This window comes from Neophocaena asiaeorientalis, unplaced genomic scaffold (assembly GCF_003031525.2).
Source record: "Neophocaena asiaeorientalis asiaeorientalis breed wild unplaced genomic scaffold, Neophocaena_asiaeorientalis_V1.1 scaffold150, whole genome shotgun sequence".
Lineage (NCBI taxonomy): Eukaryota > Metazoa > Chordata > Mammalia > Artiodactyla > Phocoenidae > Neophocaena > Neophocaena asiaeorientalis.
In genome coordinates, this window is record NW_020176571.1 from 6,172,145 (window position 1) to 6,197,708 (window position 25,564).

Genomic DNA, 25,564 nt, shown 5'->3' on the forward strand with positions numbered 1-25,564 from the left:
CGGGCGGGGCCGGGGGCAGGGCCTGGGCGGGCGGGGGGCGGGGCCTGGGGCAGGGCTTCCTCGGGCCGGGCCAGTCATGGCAGAGGACGCGGTGGGGGCGGAGTTCTGCCTCTCCACGCTCTATATAAGCGTCCAGTGGCCACAACTGCGCGCTGCTCGTGACCTTCAGTGTGCCGGTTTCAGCGCAATGGCGCCTTCCAGGAAGTTCTTCGTGGGGGGGAACTGGAAGATGAACGGGCGGAAGAACAATCTGGGGGAGCTCATCAACACTCTGAACGCGGCCAAGGTGCCGGCCGACACCGGTGAGCCTTGGCCAGGGAGGGCCGGGGTGGGAGGGCCGGCGTGGCGGCGCCCTCTCGAGTTCTCTTAGCCGGTGTCCGCGTGGTCGTGTACGGCTGGGGACCAGGGCTGTCGGGGTCCGGGCCTTCGCCCCGCGGCCGCAGGACCCGGGGTGTGTCGACGCGGAAAGGCGGGGCCGCATCTCACGGTGCCCTCCGGCTGTGGGTCGTCGGGAGGATGGTTGCCCCGGGGCGCGGACGGGGGCTGCACCCGCCGAGAGCGGGGGATGGAAGCGGAGCCCAGCCCCTGCGGGCGATAGGGAGAGGCCGGCGGCAGCCCGGTGTGTGTGGTAGGAGGCTGAGTACGGGCTTAAGTTGCCCCCTAGGCGCGGGCTTCGTGCGCCGCCGCACGTAGCCCGAGACTCCTCCCCGCGCCTTGCCTGGGCGGCCGAGTGGCTTTGGCCTCCTGAGCTACAGCTCTGACCCTTTCCCCTCGGCGGCCTGCATGACTCCTGCCTTACGCGGAAGGGGCTGAGCCATTTGGGAGTGAAGAGCGATCCTACCGCTTTCTCCAGCCTGGAAACGGGAAAGCGCAAGGCCTCTATGAGCCAGTCGACTCGCTGCCACCCTCGGCAGAGTGCAGTCCTCAGCCCTTCCCCTCCCACGCACCTAAGGCACAGAACCCCGGGTCTTATCAAGAGGCATCCCCTTCTCGTTTATTACCCCCAAAGACGCCAGTACAAACCCCAGGAGTTGGCCCCTTCTGCTTTTGCTAAAAAACCCTTGCCTGGCCCGGTTCCGAAGGTGGGGATGGGCTATTTTAGAAGGGAGGCGGGGTCGGCCCTCAGAGAATGCTGAGTCTAGGAGGTGCCCAGGCCCAGAATAGCCTGGGGAAATCGGAGCCACAGCTGTTAAAAGAGCAGAGGGCAGGGCAAGGGCCATCGCCTCTCAGGGGTACCTGGAAGGCTCAAAGAGTTGGGTCCAGGCCCAGCCTGAGCTGCAGAGTGGACAGAGATTATCGTGCTGGTGTGAAAAAGGGCAAAAGCAGAACTAAGAAAGTGGTGAAGGCTAGGGGGCTCCCGAGCACTGGATGGGGTCTGGGGAATGAAGGCTTCCTGTGACCTCATCCCCTCTGTCACCGTCTTATCCTCAGAGGTGGTTTGCGCACCCCCCACCGCCTACATTGACTTCGCCCGGCAGAAGCTAGATCACAAGATTGCAGTGGCTGCGCAGAACTGCTACAAAGTGGCTAACGGGGCCTTTACGGGGGAGATCAGGTGACATGTGGGTGGGTGGTGGACGCAGCCCTCATTATTCTCATGAAGGGGAAAGCGACAGGGTGGGCTCCCTGCTGAACCGTGGCTTGTTCTCTTCCTTTAGCCCTGGCATGATCAAAGACTGTGGAGCCACGTGGGTGGTCCTGGGGCACTCGGAGAGAAGGCACGTCTTTGGGGAGTCAGATGAGGTTAGTAACCAGGAGAGGAGATAAGAGATGGCTTATCTCAAGACAGATGTCTCACCAAGTCTGTTCCTCAACAGCTGATTGGGCAGAAGGTGGCTCACGCCCTGGCAGAGGGACTTGGAGTAATCGCCTGCATTGGGGAGAAGCTAGATGAGAGGGAGGCTGGCATCACTGAGAAGGTCGTTTTCGAGCAAACCAAGGTCATCGCAGGTATCTCTGGAGAAAGGGACCTTTGAGCCTAGCCAGGGCTACGGAGGCACAGAGGGTGGGGTCATATGCCCTGCAGCCTGACTTGATTCCCCACGCTGATGCAGGAAACGGGAGGGTGAGAACCCTTGTATCCTTATCGCTTCTGCTCCTGCCCCATGGTATAGATGCCACCTGGAGTTCCTTTAACGGCCGCCAGGGGTCAGTAGGCCACCGTCACTCATTCCCTAGGGAAACAGCTGGCTATCTCCTTCCTGTTCACCCTTCCACCTGTGATCTCTGTCCCACAGATAATGTGAAGGACTGGGGCAAGGTTGTCCTGGCCTATGAGCCTGTGTGGGCCATTGGTACTGGCAAGACTGCGACACCTCAACAGGTAACCAAGCCCAGGAGCCCTACCCTCATCTCCCCTGCCTTGGTAGAACTGGACAGTCACAGAGACCACCTGGGCCAACCCCTCATTTAAAAGACAGGAGAGGGGAGGGGGAAGGGTAAGCTGGGACGAAGTGAGAGAGTGGCATGGACTTATATATACTACCAAATGTAAAATAGACAGCTAGTGGGAAGCAGCCGCATAGCACAGGGAGATCAGCTCGGTGCTTTGTGACCACCTAGAGGGGTGGGATAGGGAGGGTGGGAGGGAGACGCAAGAGGGAGGAGATACGGGGATATATGTATACATATAGCTGATTCACTTTGTTATAAAGCAGAAACCAACACACCATTTTAAAGCAATTATACTCCAATAAAGGTGTTAAAAATAAATAAATAAATAAATGAAAATAAAAGGAGAAAAGAGAGTGACATGTCAAAGGACATCCATTCCAGGACCTGGGTGGGATCGAAGCCCTGGTGTTCTATCTCAGATCCTAGGGTTCTTGTCCCAAAACCACACTGCCTGTCTCCACTGGTGCCCACGTTTTTTGCCCCTTTGAGTGAAAGTCTTAGTCTAGCTTCTTGTTCTAGGCCCAGGAAGTACACGAAAAGCTCCGGGGATGGCTTAAGTCCAACATCTCTGATGCAGTGGCTCAGAGCACCCGCATAATTTATGGGGGTAAGTGGGTTTGCTTCCAGCCGGGGGTGGAGTGGGCTGAGAACCCGATTGAGTCCTTCTTCAACGTGGAGGTAGGGCTGGAGTACCCCCTCCCATCCCTGACCTCTCCCCCTCTCTTCTCCCTTCCCAGGTTCTGTGACTGGAGCAACCTGCAAGGAGCTGGCAAGCCAGCCTGACGTGGATGGCTTCCTTGTGGGGGGCGCTTCCCTCAAGCCTGAATTCGTGGACATCATCAATGCCAAACAATAAGCCCTGCCTGTCTCTGCTACCCTTCCTGCTGAGACAGGGACTAGGTAGCTCAGAAGCCCAGTAACTGTACTGCCCCCCCAACCTTCACACGCGCTTCTGATGGTGTCACCTGCTGCCTCTTGTGGCCTAATCCAAAATGTACCTCTTCCTTTGCCGTTTACACCCTACCCTGTAATGGTTGGGACCAGGCCACTCCTGTTTCCACTTACTGTATCAGTTGGAACTCAACCTGTCACCAAGGTGGCTTTAGCTTGGCTGAGAGGTGGGAGGGGTGTTTGCTTATGGGTCCCCTCAGTCCCCAGTGAAGGCAGGAGCAAGAACCCGTCCTGTCCCATCTCATGCCATGAGATCAGGGGCTGAGAGAAAGTCCTGTCCTCTGCTGAGGCCGGGCTGCTGCCCCTTCCCACGGTGCCGATGCCTGTGTGTGTTATGTCTGTGAGCAGTCCCGCGTGTGCGGGAAATAAACACCTGGCACTAAGCCTTGGGGTGTGTCCTTCACTGAACTTGTCCAGATCATCTTTTTCCCTTTTGAGGCAGCCACGGGACCCTTGTGCAAAAACAAACAAAAAAACCCACAAACAGGTTTCTACAGCAGCACATCTCTTCCAACTTTTACTTGCAGAAATGTCTTGTGTACCAGGCTGCCCCAGCCTTGAGTAACAGCTCCCTCCCTTCCACCCTCTGGGTGGCCCTGGGGCTGTGGTGCTCCCCAGAGCTTGGGGTGGGGTGAGACCCAGCCTCACCGGCTTCAGGCAGCTGGTCTAGACCAGCAGTGCTGCCTCCCCCCGAGGGGTGGGTCAAGGCCCCAGCGCAATCTGTGGTATCACAGGGGTCACCGGTAGAGCAGGTAGCGCTTCATGGCGGGGGGCAAGGGCAGAGCAGAAACGTGGCCTAGCCGCGTATCCCCCAGGGCGTGGCGCACACACAGGCGGCTCAGGTGCAGAAGGGAGTGTGGCTCAGCTGGGAGAGAGAATGAGGGAAAGTAAGTACGGGTGCAGCCACCAGCCAGACATCATCAAACCCGCCCAGAGTCCCTTCCGTTTTCCTGCTGCAAGTCTGCTCCCACCTCGGTTCAGGGGAGGTCTAAGGTGCTCTGAAGTTCTGCATCTGCTCTTGTGGTGGACGCATCATGGATCTCACACGTCCCCGGTCGGGGTTGGGGTGAAGCTCTAAGTAAGGCCCTCTAAGCAACAGGCCGAGGCGGCTGTGACCGTGGAGCTGGCCCAGGCTTTGAATCCAGAGAGGCCCCAGAGCTGGGGCTGAGGAGGTGAAAGGAAGGGTGGCCCTCCTCCACTCTACAACAGCTCCCATGGGCTACAGGGGAGAGGCGGCCACCTTCTGCTGCAGACTTGGCAACTGCAGAACATTTAAGTCCGCTCAGCCCCAAGGCCCTGCCTCCTTCACTGCTCTTCCAGGTGCCTGGACCTCAACGGCTCCTTCCTGGGGTTTGACTGAGGAAGGAAGTAGGTATGTGTCAGAGTCAGAGCCCAGTGAGCCGGGTACACACTCCAGGCGCCTGGCACCACCAGTCCTCTTCCTCTGGGACTTGTACACCTAGCCCAGGACAAATCTAACCCTTTGCACCTCTGGCTCCAGGGGCTGATCTCTCCTGTGAAGCCCTAATCCCCACAGTGCTTCACTTCATTCTGAGGGTTCACCTCTCACTAGCAAGTTGCTTTCCCAAGCCTTACTTTTACCTCTATGGCTGTTAGGAAGATTGAGTTAGGTAACAGCTGTGAAGACTCTTAGCCATTCCTGGCACTGAATAGAGGTAGGAGACGGGTCAGATGAAGGCCAGTTCCCTCTGCTCTTGTAAGGCGTTGAGCTTCCAACCCAAAACCACAGACCCCAGTGACAGAACTTACTCTCCCCACACGTGCCCCAGGCCTCACCTCTCCTTTCGCCCAGGTAGCTGATGCGGACCTGGCACTGGCCCCAGACAGCGCTTACTGCTGGATAAAGGGTCCTGCCCTTCAGTCCGCGGAAGGCCGGCCCCAAGTAGGTGCCCCCAATAGCGTAGCCCAGAGTTCCCTCCTCCATATCCAGAACCACCAGCAGCCTCTCCGGCACCTCCAGCTGCTCACCCTGAGGTCCGGCTGGATACCGGGGGGCCTCGGGCCCCTTGCTCTGATGGTACAGCTTCCCGCGCCCAAGGTCCCAGCCCCACGACTCGCTGTTGCTGCCCAGCAGCGCCGCATAGTGGTCAGCCTGCAGCGGCGCGAGGGCCGTGGCCACGCCCACCACAGCGTGGGTGCCCCTCTGCTCCCGGGGCCAGCTGATCTCCCAGGCGTGCAAGCCCCTCGAGTAGCCCCTCTTACCCCGGGCCCCATCAGTGCTCTGGGCCACGGGCCGCCGTTCAAAGCACAACCCCCCTTCCGTGACCTCGATGTTCTCTGAGCAGTCCTTGGGGTTCCAGCCGTGGCGCCGTTGGGCCCCCAGGTCAGGAGGGGGAGCCGAGAGCAGCTCCTCCAAGCCCTCTGGACAAGACAGGTCAGGGTACAGGGCCTGCGGGGTGTGGGTGCTGCTGCCGCCGCCCGCTGCCGAGGCTGTCTGGCCCATGGAGGTGAGGAGCTGGAGAACTCCCCTAAAGAGGCTTGCTGGGGCGTCTCTCTTCTGAAAGTCGAGCTCCCGGTCGGGATCGACCTAGAGAGGAGTTGGGAGAGAAGAGTGTGTGACGCGAGGGATCCTGGAGGGGACTCCTCACCCAGGCGCCCCATCCTTTCCCCAGGTTTGCTCACCGCCCCGCTCCTCCCTCTTTGCTCCCCCAAAGCTCCCAGGCCCATCATTACCTTGCCCTCACCCACCTGTCCCGGTCTCTCGAGACTCGCGAGTTCGCCGCCTTTCGGCCTGTCGAGGGACCTTCCCCCTCGCGCGCCCCGCACCCCTGTCACCGCCCTCGAACCTCGCAGGGCTTCCCGTGCCGGGAGGTCGCCGGCTCTCCGGAGCAGCCCAGCCTAAAGCGGCCGAAGCGCGCCAGGCGCAGCCCGCCGCCCTCTTCCGCCGCCAGCACCTCCCCCAGGCCTCGCCCCGCCCCACGGCCCCGCCCCCACGGCCCCTCCGGGCAGTTAACTCTCTTGTCACCGTCTCAGGTCGCGCCCCGCCCCGAGACCGCGCCCCTGCGGGGCCCCTCGGGTGGCGGTTAACACTCGGCTCCGGCCTGGGCCGCTGGGGCACGTAGCGCGTAGAGCCCATTCCCGGGCGGTAAACCTCCGGTCACAGTCCCAGGCCGCTCCTCGCCCCGAGGCCCCGCCCCCGCGAGGAGGCGGGCCGGGCGCTTAAATCTTACCCGGCTTCTATGGCGTCCGCCCCTGGCCGCCCAGGCTCGGAGTTAACCCTTTCATGGTATCATCGCTTTGGAGGTCTGTTCTCCACCGTCAAGAACTTTGAGCTTCCTGGGCCAGCAGCTCCTGAGCCCCTAGGGATATGGGACAGGAGGTCAAGGAAGGGCTTCCATTGTGGTGACATCTATTTCCGAGTCCTGGTGATTCTGGGTCACTGTCACTGGGCTGATCTTTTTCTGACTCGGGTTGTGAGTCAGCCTGCTCTGTGCCTGAGGTTCTGAACTCTTGAGTTTCTGGCTCTGAACGGTAGGCGTCATGGGTCTGCGTGCTGTTCTAGCCTTCCTCCTACCCGTCAATCCATTCCTGAGCTGTCAGCCTCATCTGGTAGAGTGTGTGGATAAGACCTTGGTTGTGAGTGAAGCTATACCACTAATTAGTTCTCTGACCTTGGAGAGGTTGCCAGATTTCTCTAAACCTGTTTTCTCTTACGTAAAATGGGAATAATGATGGTACTTACCTCACAGGGTTGTTGTGGAGTTGAGATAATCCAGGGGAAGCACTTAGCACAGAGTCTGCTAGATAGTTTGTACTCACTAAGCATAGCTATTCCTGTTTCTTAACATTTACTAAGTGCCCACTTCATAGAGAGGCAATCTAATATTAGTGGTAAATGATGTCAGCTGTGGAACCAGGCTGACTGGGTGTGAACACCTGAAGGCCCGTATGCGGGGGTCCTTGGGCAAATTTATTAACCTCCTCATGCCTGTTTCTCCCTCTGTAAAATGGAGATACTATTGGTATCTACTGCGTAGGCTCTAGTGAGGATTCAGTGAGGTTATATACATGTAAAGCACTTAGTTTCTGGTTCAAATTTAATCATTTGTGCTGAGCACTGAGGATTAAGCAGGGAATCTTCAAGGAAGTTACAAGGACATTTATGAAACAGTTTATCGTGCGGTAGATAAAATTCTGGATATCCAGAAAGTACTATAGGAGTAAAAATGATGGGACTCCTAACCAGAGATCAAGCAGTTCAGAAAGGAAAGTGTCCTGGAGGAGATGACACTGGGTTGAATCTTTTTTTTTCTTTAGTATTTATTTTTCATTTATTTAGGCTGCCTGGGGTCTTAGTTGTGGCACACTGGATCTTAGTTGCGGCATGTGGACTTCTTAGTTGCGGCATGTGGACTTCTTAGTTGCGGCATGTGGACTTCTTAGTTGCGGCATGTGGACTTCTTAGTTGCGGCATGTGGACTTCTTAGTTGCGGCATGCATGCGGGATCTAGTTCCGCCACCAGGGATCGAACCTAGGCCCCCTGTATTGGGAGCACGAAGTCTTACCCACTGGACCACCAGGAAAGTCCCTGGGCTGAACCTTTAAGAATGACAAGGAATTTGCCTGAGAGATGGTTTTGCAGGACTGGAGGTTGGATTAGAGTTGCTGCATGAATAAGACGTTCAGACTGAGAGGTCAACATGAAAATAAAACAGAAGCTGGGTTTTGGGAAGTTGGAAGATTTCAGGGCTCCTGCAGCGTGAGATGCAAGCCTAGGGAAGTCAGTGTGAGATCAGGAGGGCTTGCAGGCCAAGTTAAGAATGCAAATGTTACCCTGTAGGACAGATGGGTAATGGGGGAGCCACGTAGGAGAGAGGCGGGAGAGGAACATGGTTAGAAACTTCTTTTAGAAAAAGCATCCCGGCAGCAGTTGGAGTGGCCCAGGTGACGTGTTGAGAGCCTGGAATAGGGCAGTCAAAATAAGGATGAAAAGAATTCAAGAAACACTGATGAAACTGCAAGACCTGGTGACTGATTAGATGCTGAGGCCAGGGAAAGGAGAGAGAGAAAGGGACGTTTTCTAGACTGGAAGACTTTTTTGGAAGGTGGTGCCACGAGAAGATGGAGATGACAGAAAGAGGAGCCGATGGGGGCAGGGGCAGGAGGGTGGGAGAGAGAGATGGTGAGTTCACTTTAGGACGTGTTCTTGAGGTGCCTGAGAAACAACCCAATGGAACCATCCAGAACACGCTTGACAGTGGCAGGTCTGGAAAAGAAAAAGAAAATGGCAGGGCTGGACGGGCAGTGAGAGGCCTGGACTGGAGATATAAATTTGGGAGGTGTATCAGCCTTTAGCCAGGAGCTGAACTATGAGAACAAGAGGAGCCCTGGAGAGAATGTGTAGAGTGAGGAGAGGGTCAAGAAGGACACAGCACAGCAGACAATTCAGGTTGGATTACCTACATGATTTTTTGGATCATCGGCAATTTTAGTGAGAGAGTGCGTGTGGATTGTGGAAAGTGGGTGTCCAGGCTGAAGGTGCTGAACTGGTACCTCCTGTGTGTCAGGCACTGTGCTACACGCTTCACATTTTTAGGGGATAGAGAGTCGGCAGAGGTAAGGTGACAGATTTGTCTCAGAGTTAAAATTACCCTTGAAAATACCTTACTTACCCCATCTATTAGGTACAGCATATGTAAGTTTCAGGTAAAATACAATAGATGGCAGTACACATATGATGATGTACAGAATAACATTTTACATTGTTTTAATTAAAGAGAAAGAAGAAAGCATATTAAAAAGAAGGATGTGGGGACTTCCCTGGCAGTCCAGTGGTTAAGACTCCACGCTTCCACTGCAGGGGGAACGGGTTCAATCCCTGATCCAGGAACTAAGGTTCCACGTGCTGCAAGGTGTGGCAAAAAAAAAAAAAAAAAAAAGAACCTGAACACTTGTCATCCACCCAACCTGGATATTCTTGCCAGTGTGACAACAAAAATAAAGACTTCATGTCTTGGGGGTCAGATACCAAGCCTAATCCACGGCCAGCTCCAGTTCAGCTTGAGAAGTTGCAGCTGCTCAGCTGCTGGTGGTTTAAAACGTTTCTTCACCAATTGTCGCCACCGAATCTTGAACTGCTCAAACATTTGTTGGTAATAGCTCAGATGTTCCACAATGCTACGAGTAACTTTAACTTTTACATCCATGTTGTTGCATGAAAAGGTAGCTCATTACTTCCATCATTTTACAGTATTCCGTTGTATGGATATACCACAGTTTACCTATTCTACTGTTGATGGACATGTGAGTTGTTTCCATTTTCAGCTATTATAGAGATGTACAGTATTGCAGATCCTTTTGATGGACCTAGGTACTCATTTTTGTTGGGTGCGTACTTACTGTGCAGAATTGCCGGGTTACAAGGAATTACAATGCATAGATTTAACCAAATGTAATTTTCAGGTTTCTCTCCATGGAGGGATTTTATTCAGAAATTAAATCATTCAGGTATTTACAGCATGGAACACTTCAACAAGTTTATGAAGATTTGAACTGTTCTTCTCTTCCTGTTCTTCCTATCTTTATCTTCTGGGGATGACTTCATCAGCTCCTCAGCTTTTTATTAGTGTTTCTCTGTGGCTCTCAAGTTCTTTCATTTCTTCCACAAAGCCATAATGATCCACTTGTTAGGCCAAACAGTGAGTTTCACTTCTTTGTCAATAGAAAACCCTTACAGGACTTCCCTGGTGGCCCAGTGGTTAGGAATCCGCCTGCTAATGCAGGGAACACGGGTTCGAGCCCTGGTGCGGGAAGACTCCACATGCCGCGGAGCAAGTAAGCCCGTGCGCCACAACTACTGAAGCCCGCGCGCCAAAAGCCCGTACTCCGCAACGAGAAGGCACCGCAATGAGAAGCCGGCGCACCACAACAAACAGTAGCCCCGCTCGCCGCAACTAGAGAAAGCCCGCGCGCAGCAACGAAGACCCAACGCAGCCAAAAATAAGCAAATGTATTTTTAAAAAAAAAAAACAAAAAACCCTTAAAATACTAAACACATTCTTCCCAACAAGCAAGGACTGTTTGAGGCTTGGTTGTTTCCATGCCTGCTTAATATAAAGGATGCAACTGGCAATACTGGAGCACGTTCAACTCTTCCAACTCATGACCACATTAAGATCAGGGTTAGCATTCAGTTGGCTCTGGGAGTCAAGGAGGAATCTCAGCCTCATGCATGTGCCTTTGAAACAGCAACTCATGCTTAATCAGCGGAATGAAGGATAGGGGTGACCTTAGAGGGAAGAAGACTTCAAAGCCTTTATGAGCACACTCATAAAGTGTGTGGTACCTCAGAGTGGTACTGCCGCCCGTGAGCAGCAACAAAGCCAAGGCTTTTCTCTCTGAGATCCTACTTGGCTTCTAGAATGTAAACTGCAAAACAGAGTCAGGCAAAGTGCTGCAGCCACCCAGGACTTTGCATTTGATTGCTAGAGCACAGCAAAAAACAAACAAAAAAACAAATGGGGGCAGCGGGGGCACTGGGATTTGTACCTCTGTAGAACTCTCTGGCTTTACAGAGTGCTACACTGCCACCAGGAGAGAAGAAGAGAGAGGTGGTCACAAGGTCATTAGTTGCTATCAAACCAGGGCCTTGTGTTTCTAGTTTGGAACTTTAATGGCAATTGGGCATTTCCCCATCAGAAGATACCAGCCTCATTATATTCTGGAAGCTAGCCCTTTGCCTAATACTTCTGTTTAGTAGCTCTGGGTGGCTTTTGCTTCCTGTTCCTCCACTGATACAGCCTCAACAGTTTGAACGTTTTTGGTTTTTAAAACTGTTATGCCATCCTTGGCTGGTTTTGAAATCCTTCCATCCCAAGGCTGTCTTCTCTGGCAGGCGGTGTGAACTGTGACTTGAGACCAAGAGCTTTTCTCTTTCCTTTTCTGCCATGTATGGCCATTGTGAGGCACATACTTCTGCTTCATTTCTTCCAGGAATAAGTTTAGTGCTTTTAGAGATTTATCACATGTACTTTGCTGTCACTTTAACAGTTACAGAACTTGATGACCTGGCTTCACGAAATCTGTTGAATCTTGATTGCACATGTGATTTTTTAAAAAATAAATTTTAGGGCTTCCCTGGTGGCGTAGTGGTTGAGAGTCCGCCTGCCGATGCAGGGGACACGGGTTCATGCCCCGGTCCGGGAAGATCCCACATGCCGCGGAGTGGCTGGGCCCGTGAGCCATGGCTGCTGAGCCTGCGTGTCCAGAGCCTGTGCTCCTCAACGGGAGAGACCACAACAGTGAGAGGTCCGCGTACCGCAAAAAAAAAAATAAATAAATAAATACATTTTATTTATGGCTGCCCCACACTGGCTTTCTCTAGTAGCGGCGAGGGGGCTACTCTTCACTGTGGTGCACGGTTATCTGACTGCGGTGGCTTCTCTTGTTGCGGAGCACAGGCTCTAGGTGCGCAGGCTTCAGTAGTTGTGGCTCGCCGGCTCAGTAGTTGTGGCTCACAGGCTCTACAGGGCAGGCTCAGTAGTTGTGGCGCACAGGCTTAGTTGCTCCGCCCAGGAAGATGTGGGGGGATCTACCTGGACCAGGGCTTGAAACCGTGTCCCCAGCATTGGCAGGTGGATTCTTAACCACTGCACCAGCAGGGAAGACCCACATGTGATTTCTTGAGATCATACTCATGCTCCACGTTGGAGATGGACACACTGCCCCTCCTTAAGTAAGCTCAGTTTTCTTCCAGCATGGGAAGGGGTATGTTTCTTTGGCTGGGCGCCAGGTGAAATGGTTAGACTGCCTTCAGGTGGGTCGTGTTTGCGGAAAAGAGGCATCTTAAAACACTGGAATCCAACTTAAAAAGCAAAACACTAGAACCCAGTCAGCCTCCCAAGAAACACACGATGAGAGGCTGAGAACCGGCTGAGAGCAGAGTTCAGTCTCCCGCCTCCTCCCGCTCGCGTGGAACGGTGGCTGGAGACCTTCCGCCCTATTTAATCTGAGAATCGTTGGGCTCACGTTAAGGGTGCCTATGATGAAACCCCACCACATCTCATTTAATCACCACAACGAAGACGGCCCAATGTTTACAGATTCACAAAGCGAGACTCCGAAAGGTTAAACGACTTCTCCGTGACTAGAGCTGGTAAACGGCAGCAACGGGACTCAAAAAATGAGAAGCCACTGCGCCAAATCCCCGGGCGGGGACGAAATGGCGACTGCAGGAAACGCGCCCTAAAGCAGACGTGACACCCGCGTTACCGCCCGGACGCCGGCTACGTAACCGCGGCGCAGCGAGAGGCGGGACACGCTGACTCCCCGCGGTGGCGGTCACGTGCGCGGTTACGTGCGCAGGCGCGGCAGGCGGGCCGCCCGAGTGGCTCGCGCGCCTCCCAGCGGCCGCAGCGGTGACGCGGTCTCCGCCCCGCCCCGCCAGCCCCGCCCGCCGCAGAGGGCCGCCTTGGGCCTGCAAGCTCCCGCCCCCGCCCACCTCCTTCCGGCGCTGGCGTTTGCGTCTGGAACATTCTGCGCCGGAACAAAGGCCCCAGGGCGGAAGTGAGGGCTGCTGAGGGGCGGCTGTAGCTCCGGGTTCCACGGGAGAGTAGAAGGAGCTAGTGCTTCAGCAGATCTGCTAATAGAGGCTGATGGCGTTTATCTACGTTTGAAGGGCTTCCTTCCTCCATCACTCAAAAAACCGTCCTTACTTCCCCATCTCTCTCCTCTTCCCACGGTCAGTGTAGTTCTGTCTAGGGACCCTCCACAGGAGACAGTATTTGTGTTCACCTGGGAGGAGAGCGAGGCCGGAAGTAGGAGACACCCAGGTTATTCTAGAAACTGCAGGGGAAAGGGGCACGCCTACAAAACCCACTCCTTCTTAAACTCTGCAAGCCTAGATCAATCAGTCATCAAAAGTCTTACTTGCCAAATCGAATGCCCCTTTGTTTATCATTGCTAATTTTTAAAAGACTGACTTAACTTTTTCTAGTTTTTCTCCACCTTTATATCCTTGAGGGCCTTCATTTCCTTCTAGTGAATCCTAAGTGGGGCTAGCTCCCTGGCTTGTCCTTTGTTCACTCATTAGTGAATCACAAAGTGGAGGGAGGAGCTAAAGGCATTTCATCTATACAGCAAATCCAAATTGAGGGCAGGAAGTTCTTAATTACTTTTAAAAATCACATTTAATACTCATTCTGCAAGTATTTATTGAGCACTTACTATGTGGCATGCACTGGGCCTGGGCGGTAGGGATGCAGAGCAAAACTGAAGGTCTGTTGGAGTTAGAAGAATCTGACATAGAAGTACTTGATGACATTTGGAAAGGAACAAACTCGATCCACAAATTCAGGTATAAAGACAAATTGTGTTTGCTGCCATCAAGGAAAAACGGGGCCCGGTAAGAGGGAATCCTAATTTAGATTATGGTTAAGAATGGCATTTCTGGACTTCTCTGGTGGAGCAGTGGTTAAGAATCCACCTGCCAATGCAGGGGACACAGGTTCGAGCCCTGGTCCAGGAAGATCCCACATGCCGTGGAGCAGCTAAGCCTGTGCGCCACAACTACTGAGCCTGCGCTCTAGAGACCTCGAGCCACAACTGTTGAGTCCGCGAGCCACAACTACTGGAGCCTGCGTGCCTAGAGCCCATGCTCTGCAACAAGAGAAGTCATCGCAATGAGAAGCCCGTGCATCCCAACAAAGAGTAGCGCCCGCTCGCCGCAACTAGAGAAAGCCCGCACACAGCAACAAAGAACCAACGCAGCCAAAAATAAATAAATAAGTTAATTAAAGAAAAAGAAAAGAAGAATGGCCTTTCTGAGAAGGCCTAGAAGACCTCAGGATGTAACCGAGCAGGACCCTATGGGCCTTCTTGGGACAGACCCCGCCCACATAGCCTCTGTTTTATAGCTCCTCTCCAAAGTACCTAGATGATAGTATCTGATGCACATTTCCTGAGTTGTTTCATAGATGCTAGAACCACCACCAAGTGGAAGAAATTAACTGCTTGATGGCCATGAGCACATAGCCTACTGGTGCCTAAGGATTGATAATGTTAACCCCTGTGACACGGGCCTGTTACCTCACCATTCAGAAAACTGTGCACGAGCCGATCACATACACTGGGACTCCCCCTCCCTCACCTGGCCTTTAAAATTGCTTTGCTGAAACCCATGGGAAGTTTGAGTGTTTTAAGCACCAGCTGCCCTGGGCTACTCTCTTGCAGCCCTGCAATAAACACTGCATTTTCCTTCACCACAACCCGGTGTCGTGTCATTAGATTGGCTTTACTGTGCATGGGCAAGCAGATCCAAGTTTGGTTCAGTATCAAGGTGTTAGTTAAGAGTTCCACACAAAAGAAAAGAATATAAGTGAAAGCCACAAGAAGGAGGGAGTTAGGTGGGAGAAGGAACTGAAACAGGAGGGAAGGAGGCAGGGCACAACCTTTAAAAGAAAGATGTAGCCATAGGACATTACAAAAACTGGTTAGAACCAACCAGGTCCAAGATGGCAGAAGTTTCGACTTCCAGTGGACCTTGAGCCTCATTATACGCTCATTGTAATATATTAGCATGCTAAATGACACACCCAACAGCGCCATGACAGTTCTGAGGCTAACCATAAAAGGCCAAAAAGTGGGCAGTGGCCCAATTCCTGGAAATCCCCACCCTTTCCCCCCGAAATAGTTGGAATAATCCTCCCACTCATTAGCCTGTGAAATTACCCAGTCCATAAAAACTAACCACCCCCATATTTCAGGGCCTCTTGCCTTCCACACTCTGTCTGTGGAGTGTGTTTCTCTCTAGATAAGTCCACTTCTTACCTATTACTTTGTCTCTCACTGAATTCTTCCTGCCATGAGACATCAAGAACCTGAGCTTCATTAAGTCCTGAGACCAGGTGTGTGATCTCAATTAAAAACCCGTGGGTTCAAGTCCCAATCTGGGTTGCACGGTTTCAGAGCTGGCCCTGTGACCCAAGTGTGGCTGGAGCTCAATAGCAAAGGTCATGACAGACCTTGCTGGGCTTGCTACAGAACACAAGTTCACGTACCCAATGCATGGTGAGGCCAAACACACCAAAATGTTGGAGTTTGGAGCAAAGAAAGGTTTATTGCAGGGCCAAGCAAGGAGAACAGGTGGCCAGAACTTCCTGATGGTTTGGGGGAGAAATTTTTATAGGCAAAATTTGGGGTGAGGCTACAGGGTGTGACTTTCTTCTGATTGGTTGGTGGTGAGGTAACAGGGCGGTGCCATCCTCCACCTGGGTGGGGGCCTTAGTTCCTGCAGAAGAGCTCAAAGGTATTATTATTTTTTAAATTAATTAATTTATTTTTTGCTGCATTTGGGTCTTCGTTTCCGTGCACGGGCTTTCTCTAGTTGTAGCGAGCGGGGGCTACTCTTTGTTGCGGTGCGCAGGCTTCTCATTGCGGTGGCTTCTCTCGTTGCGGAGCACGGGCTCTAGGACTGCAGGCTTCAGTAGTTGTGGCTTGTGGGCTCTAGAGCACAGGCCCAGTAGTTGTGGCGCACGGGCTTAGTTGCTCCATGGCACGTGGGATCTTCCCGGACCAGGGATCGAACCCGTGTCTGTGTCCCCTGCAGGCGGATTCTTAACCACTGCGCCATCAGGGAAGCCTCAAAGGTATTATTATGTATATTCGCTGGGGAGGAACCAGGACCCTGCTCCAAGGTTGCACTATTTCTTCACTGCTCTCCCTTTTTTCTGCATTCCCTCCCTTCCCTGATTAGCAACTGTTTGAACCTGCCCTTTGGAACTCAGGGAAGTTTGTGAATGAAGCCTGTTTTCTACAAATAAGAAACTGGGGACACAGAAAGGATTTGTACCAGGGAGGGCCCCACAGGGTCCTGCTTGGTTTCAGGCTTTGCTTCTGGTCTAGGGTGATGAGTAACCATTTTATCCTAAGGGCGATAGGAAAAGCCGGAGGCTTCTCTTTACATTTGAAAAGGCTTACTATGACTGCTCTTGAAAGATGGCTGGATGAGAGAGTGTGGAATCAGGAAGACGATTTACGAGGCTACTGTACTAGTTCCAGGGAGTGATGATAATAGTTTGGGCCAGAGAGGTGTCACAGAAGATGGAATAGAAGTAGATGGAATCAAGACTGAGAAATAAAACATGGCCTGACATATCAGGAAACGAAGGATGTCACAGTCATCACCAATTGCAGCCCTCCAGTGGTGAGCTGGTGAGCCCTGAGGGAACTCAGGAAGGAAACAAAGAATACCTGCCACCTAGCAGCCCTCAGACTGCAGCCACTCCCCACGGTGAACCTGAGGAAACTCAGGATGTGAAAACACAGGATACAGGCCCCAGATAGCTGAGGTGCATATCAAAGGAATGATTTCGGTGAGCTCAGACTCTTGCATCTTCCCAGACACAGAAAAGCGCTAAATTCCTTAACTTGAGATGTATAGTTTTCTTTTATTAACAGGAATCTTTTTTTTTTTCCTGCTGAAACCGTGCGCCTCAGATTTGGACTTGAACCCCCATACCGGGACTCGAACCCAGTCTAAACCCAGACTGGGACTTGAACCCCCGGTCTTTTAATTAGAATCACTCACCTGGGGTCTGGACTTACTGAAGCTCAGGTTCTTTGTGTCTCAGCGCAGAAGGAATTCAGCGAGAGACAAAGTGATAGGCAAGATGTAGGTTTATTAATACAGGATGCTTGTAAGAGATGCAAGCAGGCAGGCGAGGGAGCTCTGCCCTGAGGATTAAGTGGGGTACAATTTTATAGTCAAAGGAAAGAGGGAGGGGAAAAGACCACCTTCTTGGAGTAGACAGGAGGCTTACATCCCTAGTTCCTCCTTCGTATCAGGCAAGAGAGTGACCCTATGAGGTCAAACTAGGAATATCATAGCGTTTATTCAAATCAGTAGAAGGGTGGTGACATTTTTCTTCCACCTAATGCCCTGGGACATATCTCGTGCTTTTGTTTATGGCTTTATAGTTAAGCAAGCCTGTTTCCTTCCACGATGTTCCAATAGCTTTCTTGAGGGATCTTTAACTTACAATGGTCTTGCAAAGTTTCCTAGGTTTCCCTATCTATAGTCCCCTACTGGGACTTCTACAGCTACCTGTATAACTATCCTATTCTATCCCTGTCACTACTACTTGCCCTTTGTTGCAAAACTCCAGTATGTCCTAGTTCCCACCCTACCTCCTCAGACCACTTTTCTCGGGGTTACTTGAGATGCTGCCTCCCGGGATTGAAGTCCTTAGTATGTCCACGGAATAAAACATAACTCTCAACTTTTAGGTTGTGAATATGTTTCTTAGTCGCCAAGATATATTTGGAGTGGGATGGATCACGTTGGTGATAGATTCAATAGGAGCTATTGGGGGAAAATGTCATTGAGGGAGAAAAAAACGGCTAGATGATGCAAGGTTTCTGGTTTGAACATCTGAATGGTGATATGGGGAGCACTGAAGAAAAGCAGAGTTAGAGGAAAAGATATGGAATTTGTATATTTTAATTTTGAGATCTCAGTTATATAAATTGAGGAGGAGGTGAACTATATAAGCCTTGGACTGAGAAAAGTGTTCTTGGTTAGAAATAGAAATTTGAGACTCATTGAAATATGCAATGAACTGGAGCTGGCTTGAACAGGCTTGTGAGAGCTGTTTGTTAATTTTTCATGAATTCTGTGAGCCGGTTATTAAATGCACCCATTAAAAAAAAATAAAATCGGGGACTTCCCTGGTGGCACAGTGGGTAAAGAATCCGCCTGCTAATGCAGGGGACACAGGTTCTATCCCTGGTCTGGGAAGATCCCACATGCCGCGGAGCAACTAAGCCCATGCCTCACAATGACTGAGCCCTCGTGCCACAACTATTGAAGCCCCTGCGCCTAGAGCCTGTGCTCCGCAACAAGAGAAGCCACTGCAATGAGAAGCCCGCGCACCGCAACGAAGAGTAGCCCCGGTTCGCTGCAACTAGAGAAAGCCCGCACACAGCAAAGAAGACCCAACGTAGCCAAAAATAAATAAATACATTTTTAAAAAAATAATTAAAAAATTAAATTGTACAAATATAATTTAAATAAATTATATTAAAAACAAAAGTTTAAAAGTACTCAAAACTCATCACTTTCTAATTATTTTACTACCTTTTTGTATTAGTTTGCTAGGACTGCCATAACAAAAATGCTATTTATTCTGTTCTGGAGGCAATCCAAGAGCAAGATGTCAACAGGTTTGGTTTTGACAGAGGCCTCTGTCTTTCGCTTGAAGGTGGCTGCCTTCGTCTGTGCCCTCACACCATATTTTTATCTGTGTGCATGCACCTCTGTGTCCGAATTTCCTCTTTTTTTTTTTTGACCACGCCTCTCGGCCCACAGGATCTTAGCTCCTCAACCAGGGACTGAACCCGGGCCCTTAGCAGTGAAAGCATGGAGTTCCAACCACTGGACCTCCAGGGCATTCCTAAATTTCCTCTTCTTATACTGACACCAGTCAGCTTGGATTTGGGCCCACACTAGTGGCCTCATTTTAACTTAATTATTTCTTTTAAGGTCCTATCCCCAGTACAGGTACATTCTGAGGTACTGGGGGTTAGGGCTTCAACTTATGAACCTGGGGGGTACACAATTCAGCCCTTAACAAAACTGAAATTATTGGGTTGGCCAAAAATTCATTCGGGTTTTTCTGGCCAACCCAATATTTATCTCTATTGTATCTGTATGGTGGAAACATGACATTGTGAGTTGCCAGCTTGCAATCAGCCGTGATGGGAATTTACAACAGAAAAATCAGTATATGCTAAAAAGGAGGGCCTTTTGCTCTCTCTGGAGAGCCTGCTGTTAAACATCTACCTGCATATCACTGCTATCGATGTTATTTCGTTTTTAGAGTATAATTTGAATGTGACAAATGCACGCACACACACACACTCCTTTTGTTGACGTGCTGCAAATTATGGCTGATAGAGATACAAAGAAAGGCTTCCTAGGGAATTCCCTGGTGATCCAGTGGTTAGGACTCAGTGGTTTTACTGCCAAGGGCCCAGGTTCGATCCCTGGTCTGGAAACTAAGATCCCACAAGCTGCACGGTGAGAGCCAAAAAAAAAAAAAAAAAAAAAAAAAAGGGGAAGAAAAAAAAAAAAAAAAAAAAAAAAAAAGTCTTCTGAGTATCTATCACTGATTTTGCAAGGACAGGTATGTCGAGATGCTTTCCACTGAGTCACAGAAACTCTGACCAAATGGTATTAAAGGACATCTTATAAGGATCATCTCATTTATCATCTCACATTAAACTGAACCCAAGGGTAGTGGAGTATGCTGGAAAAGAAGGTTCCTTGCTCTGCCCGAGATAGGAGATAGATGGGCCCCTGGGCTGGACAGCTGGGGTTTGTCAAGTGGAGTAAAACTGAAGCTTTGTTCTCACCCAGACATTCCAAGGACAAAGCTAGTGGCAGAAGCTCAGCTCTGCTAAAGTAAAGAGATAAGGCACTCACTCCTGAGGTCAAGGAAGACTTCCCTGTCTGCACATGTGCAGGAAGGCTCCTTGGGGGTCAAAAAGGGAGGGGGCCCCCACCCCGTAATAAGTGTGGACATGCACCCACAGGCCTCTGTGGTGGCATCCACCTTAGCAAAAATTTGCACACGCATGTTGGGGGCGCATATATGCTGGGGAGTGTCCTGGGACCAGTCAGGTGTGAAAAAAGAAAGGAGATAATTGGCCCAATGTAAACAAAGACCCGGAAGGACTGTCCTATATAAGTGATTTAAATCACCTCTTTACGGTGCTCCTCATTCAGGACTCCCACACTCCTCTCTGGGTGTGTATTTCTGCCTAGCTTCTGACTTAAATAAACAAACTCCTCCCATACATTGTGCTATGTCTCTAATAATAAACTTTGTACCTGTTTTTACAGTTTTTGTCTCCTTGAAACATTCGTGCTTTCAACGGGGGAAAGAGCAGGGGCCACTTTGCTTCTGGCCTCTAGCCCCTAGTGGTCTAGTGGTTAGGATTCCTGGTTTTCATCCAGGCTACTCAGGTTCAATTCCTGGGCTGGGAACTAAGATCTCTCTTCAGGATCGCTGCCCGCTGTCAGCGAGATTATTATGACCTCGGATCTCGACCTCCGAGATCATTATGAGAAAGCAGCAGGAAGAAGCTCTCTCTGGCTGAATGTGAATGGTTTCACCTGGGTCTCAGATTGCTCTCTGCATCCATCACATGACAACGGGAAGACTCAGCCATAGGGGAAGGCAGTACAGTACGGCAAACTGCAGTCCTGGAGGACATGGTGGAGCGGAAGGACCAGCCAACCTTGAAGCTCAGCTCTAGCTCCCTGTTTCCAGTGGTCTAATGGACATCTCCATGTCCATGGTAGTGGATGTCCCACTACCATTTCAACCTCAGTAAGTCCCAAAGAAATCGATCATCTGCCAAAGCTTCAAGACCAAACCTTTCTGTTCCTTTCCTTGCCAGTACTATTTCCCCAGGAACACTAGATTCAGGCAAACCTTGGGTATAGTCCTCTTCTCCATACGCTATGTCCATCCAGTTGCTGAGTCCTGTTGAACTTTCCTCTCCACCCCCGCTCCTTACCCCAGATTCTTCCACCGTCAATGAATCATTATACATCCATATATATATATATATATATATATATATATATATATATATATATATATATATATATATATATATATATATATATATATATATATATATATATATATATATATATATATATATATATATATATATATATATATATATATATATATATATATATATATATATATATATATATATATATATATATATATATATATATATATATATATATATATATATATATATATATATATATATATATATATATATATATATATATATATATATATATATATATATATATATATATATATATATATATATATATATATATATATATATATATATATATATATATATATATATATATAAAATGGCGTTTCAAATCAGTAGGTAAGGGTGGGATTAATCATTTCTTTAAGGCAACACTCTATAAACAAAGTGAAAAGACAAACTAGGAAAACATTTTCAGTATTTATAAAAGACAAAAAGTTAATGTAGACCCTGAAGATGGCGGCCGTGGTGGGAAGGTTGCTCCGGACTTCGCTTGTCCGACAAGTGAGTGCCATTCCTTGGGGCATTTCTGCCTCTGCAGCCCTGAGGCCTGCTGCTTCTCGAAGAACGTGCTTGACAAATGCACTGTGGTCTGGCTCTGCTCAAGCAAAATTCGCCTTTAGCACCAGTTCCTCATGCCATGCCCCTGCCGTCACCCAGCATGCGCCCTATTTTAAGGGTACAGCTGTTGTCAATGGAGAGTTCAAAGAAATAAGCCTTGATGACTTTAAGGGGAAATATTTAGTGCTCTTCTTCTATCCTTTGGATTTCATCTTTGTGTGTCCTACAGAAATTATTGCTTTCAGTGACAAAGCCAATGAATTTCACGATGTGAACTGTGAAGTTGTTGCAGTGTCAGTGGATTCCCACTTCACCCACCTGGCCTGGATAAACACCAAGGAAGAATGGCGGTTTGGGCCACATGCAAATCACGCTCTTGTCAGATTTGACTAAACAGATTTCCCGAGACTATGGTGTGCTGTTAGAAGGTCCCGGCCTCGCACTACTAGGTCTCTTCATAATTGACCCCAACGGAGTCATCAAGGATTTGAGTGTCAATGATCTCCCAGTGGGCCGAAGAGTGGAAGAGACCCTCCGCTTGGTGAAGGCATTCCAATTTTTACAAACCCATGGAGAAGTCTGCCCCGCCAACTGGACACCAGATTCTCCTACAATCAAGCCCTATCCGACTGCTTCCAAAGAATATTTTGAGAAGGTAGATCAGTAGACCATCCCAGGTGCACCTGCAGCTTCCCACACCAGAAAAAAACAACAGCTGGAACTCACTTTTAGCATTTCAAAGATTATTATTTATAGAAGGCAAAAAAACAATTATGCTTGTATGCGTAAATATTACTCTAAATGTTTTGTTTTTGTAACATTGGCCAAGGCTTTTAAAATGTGGTTAGTTACTAACGTAAGGAGTCCTTTATTAGCAGTGTATGGACAGATGGCTAGTTGCTATAGAATGTGCAGTTCCCCTATTTCTTGGATATGTCTTCAAAGGGAAAAGGAAACAACTCTTCTTTATCAGCCTTACTTGAACCTTTGTGTACACTAGAGTAGTGTGACAGGCATCAAAACTTCTGATCAAGGGTCCTGAAATTTTCTTCTTGAGTTTCTTTGTATTAAACTGATTTTTCTTTTAAGATCATAGTTTTAAGTTGTTAGCATCAATGGTCTAATTTAACACTTGCAGGACTTCCCTGGTGGTCCAGTGGTTAAGACTCTGTGCTCGCAATGCAGGGGACGTGGGTTCGATCCCTGGTCAGGGAACTAAGATCCCACATCCCATGCAGTGCGGCCAGGAAAAAAAACCCCAAAAAACACTTGCAATGAATGTGTACGTGATTGAAGCAGATGTGAATCATGTTTTTTAAAAAACCACCTACAGTGGCCAAGTGACTTAATTGACCATGCATGTCCCCCAGTCCTGAGATTTATACTTTATATAATTATTTTACTTATTTTGTTAGCTGACTTAGTGCCTACATACATTTCTAATATTTATTGGGCATAATTATAAAGGATAATTATTGAATCTAGGGATTGCATTTTGAATTTTATTTCCTGAAGTGTTCAATGTAAAAAAATAAACATTTTAAAATACAAAAAAAAAAAGTTAATGTATATGTGTGGTGGTTTTCATACATGCCCACCAGGAATTCCCTGGCGGTCCAGTGGTTAGTACTCCACGTTTCCACTGCCAGGGGCCTGGGTTTGATCCCTGGTCGGGCAACGAAGTTTCCGCAGGCTGCGCTTCGTGCGGCCAAAAAAAAAAACCAAACAAACCAAAACAAACAACGAAAAAACCCACGCCCACGAATTCTTTGATACTCTTCTCTTCAAGAGGTGGAGCCTATTTTCCCTCTACTTAAGTGTGGGCTGCACTTAGTGACTAGCTGCTAAAAATAGAATAAAGTGGAAGTGATCTGTGTGACTAAAAGGCACAGTGGCTTCCACCATGGTCTCCTTCTCTCCTGGGGGAAGCCAGCTGCCTAATTGTGAGGACACTCAAGCAGTCCTGTGGAGAAGCCCATATGGCAGGGAACAGTCCTGCTAACAGCCATGTCACTGAACCATCTCCAGGCCCAGTCAGTCCATCAGATAACTGTAGCCCAAGCTAAGATACTTTTAGATTCCTGATTCACAGAAACTGAGATAATAAATGTTTTAAGCTACTAAGTTTTGAGATAATTTGTTATAATCAACTAAGAATTGCATTTGGCTACAACATAGATCCCCCAAACCCAGAGGCTTAACCAGTTTTTCTCTTTATATAAAATAAGTCTGGAGACAGGCAGTTCAGCGGTGATATGATAGCTTCATGATATTTTCTGTATCATAGGCGGCTTTCTACTTATGTTCCGGCATTTTAGCATGTGGCTCATATTCTCTGGGGCATCTCACAGCCCCATGTGGTTGCTGGAACTCCTGCCATCACATTTCTACTTTACAGAGGAAGTAAGAGAAAGGGGAGGAGGAAAAAGGGACATTCTAGAAGTTTCACTAACTGACGTATCAGCAGTGCATGGAAGTTGAGAAATATATATATATTTTAAAGCTGGGCACAGTGTTGCCCCAATAATATAAAAGTTCTGTTAGCTCAAGAATGAGAAGACAAAAAAATTCAATTAAAAAGTAAGCAAAGAGTTTAAACAGACAGTTCCTCAAAGAAGATATACAAATGGCCAATGAAAACAAAAGAGATGCTTAACATCTTTAGCCACCAGGGAAATGCAAATCAAAACCACAATGAAATACCGCTTCATATCCACGAGGACAGCTATAATCAAAAACAGGTAATAGCAAATGTTGGCCAGGATATTAGAAATTAGAGCCCTCAGACACTGCCGGTGGAAATGTGATGTGGGGCAGCCCTTTGGAACACAGTTTGGTAGCTTCTCAAAGGATAAATATAGAGCTACCATACGACCCACTTACAATTCCACTTGTAAGGAAAAAACTGCCAATAAACTAGTTGAAATATATGAGGTCTGGTTCTATTTGTAACATTTTATTTCAGGCTCCTAGCAAAGTGCCTGGTACCTAGTAAGCACTCAATATTCATAGTTGAATAAAGGAATATGTTGAAACTGTAAATATTTTAGAATGGAATCTCCACATGGCAAAGAATCATGTCCTCCTTTGGAATCCATTCATTACTGTATAGAATTCAATATCTTGATACTAAAAGTATTATTTTTTTATCGATACTATTCGGGTATATAACCGAGGGAGATGGGAATATTCGGCCACACAAAAATTTGTACATGAACAAATTCATAGTAGCATCATTCGTAATAGCCAAAAAATGGAAAGAACCAAATGTCTCTCAACTGATGAATGAAGAAATAAAATGTGGTATAAACCATACGATGGAATACTGTTCAGCAATTAGGAGGGATGAGGTACTGTTACATGCTACAACACAGATGAACTTTGAAAACATAATGCTAAGTGAAAGAAGCCAGACGCAGAGGACCACATGTTGTATAACTTCATTTATATAAACTGTTTAAAGACAGTTCTGTTAGTGAGAAAGACGGGAAGAATGAATATCAGGTAAGAAACTGGCCGTTTCCACCACAGTTAGTATTCAGATCATATAAAGCTCCTACGAATCAATTTTAAAAATTCATGACTTAGCAGGAACATGAAAAAGGACATGAAAAGGCATTTTGTAAAATAAATACAAATACATAGACATATTAAAAAAAACCTCACCAACAATCAAAAAGGCAAATTAAAATAATTTTGTGGTTATTTGATAATGGCTATTATTAAAAAGACAAGAAAAACAAATGTTGGTGAGGATGTGGAGAAAAGGGAATCCTCACGCACTGTTGGTGGGAATGTAAATTTGTGCAGCCACTATGGAGAACAGTATGGAGATTCCTCAAAAAAATTAAAAATAGAACTACCATATGATTCAGCAATTCCACATCTAGGTATTTATCTGAAGAAAACGAAAGTACTAATTCAAACGATATGTGCACCCTTGTGTTCATTGCAACACTATTTACAATAGCTAGATATGGAAGTAAACTAAGTGTCCATCCATAGATGAATGGATAAAGAAGGTGTGTGTGGGGGGGTGGTGGGGGTGGG

General features: G+C 48.7%; 2 protein-coding genes and 1 pseudogene across 7 annotated transcripts; 2 read left to right on the forward strand and 1 right to left on the reverse strand.

The window, feature by feature from the left end:
• The first annotated feature begins 76 nt into the window (after positions 1-76).
• Positions 77-3,748, forward strand: TPI1 (triosephosphate isomerase 1). Its single transcript, XM_024733342.1, has 7 exons — positions 77-302; positions 1,432-1,555; positions 1,659-1,743; positions 1,818-1,950; positions 2,238-2,323; positions 2,914-3,001; positions 3,132-3,748. Exons 1-7 carry the CDS (start codon positions 77-79, stop codon positions 3,248-3,250), a joined length of 861 nt encoding a protein of 286 aa, XP_024589110.1. The 3' UTR covers positions 3,251-3,748.
• Positions 3,749-3,837: 89 nt separating this feature from the next.
• On the reverse strand, positions 3,838-6,467 carry SPSB2 (splA/ryanodine receptor domain and SOCS box containing 2). 6 transcript variants are annotated; one of them, XM_024733347.1, is made up of 3 exons: positions 6,332-6,467; positions 5,335-5,893; positions 3,838-4,210 (listed from the first exon to the last, which is right to left on the reverse strand). In XM_024733347.1, the coding sequence occupies exons 1-3, from the start codon at positions 6,440-6,442 to the stop codon at positions 4,083-4,085; spliced, it is 798 nt and encodes a 265-aa protein (XP_024589115.1). In that variant the 5' UTR covers positions 6,443-6,467; the 3' UTR covers positions 3,838-4,082. The 6 variants fall into 6 exon arrangements, 5 of the variants coding, with proteins under 5 accessions (XP_024589115.1, XP_024589111.1, XP_024589116.1 ...); XM_024733343.1 differs by having other exon boundaries at positions 5,143-5,893; XM_024733348.1 differs by lacking the exon at positions 6,332-6,467 and adding an exon at positions 6,055-6,227 and having other exon boundaries at positions 5,143-5,893.
• A 14,942-nt stretch (positions 6,468-21,409) lies between these two features.
• LOC112391831 (thioredoxin-dependent peroxide reductase, mitochondrial pseudogene) lies at positions 21,410-22,181 on the forward strand (annotated as a pseudogene).
• Positions 22,182-25,564: the final 3,383 nt, after the last annotated feature.

Bases quoted from the DNA above. Each gene is read 5' to 3' on its own strand.
- TPI1 (XM_024733342.1), top strand. From the start codon at position 77: ATGGCAGAGGACGCGGTGGGGGCGGAGTTCTGCCTCTCCACGCTCTAT. The intron at 1,744-1,817 runs GTTAGTAACCAG...GTTCCTCAACAG, and splicing joins TCTTTGGGGAGTCAGATGAG to CTGATTGGGCAGAAGGTGGC. The intron at 2,324-2,913 runs GTAACCAAGCCC...TTCTTGTTCTAG, and splicing joins AGACTGCGACACCTCAACAG to GCCCAGGAAGTACACGAAAA.
- SPSB2 (XM_024733343.1), bottom strand. From the start codon at position 6,442: ATGGGCTCTACGCGCTACGTGCCCCAGCGGCCCAGGCCGGAGCCGAGT. The intron at 5,894-6,331 runs GTGACAAGAGAG...ACTCCTCTCTAG, and splicing joins GCGGGGCGCGACCTGAGACG to GTCGATCCCGACCGGGAGCT. The intron at 4,211-5,142 runs GTGAGGCCTGGG...TCTCTCTCCCAG, and splicing joins CTACCTGGGCGAAAGGAGAG to CTGAGCCACACTCCCTTCTG.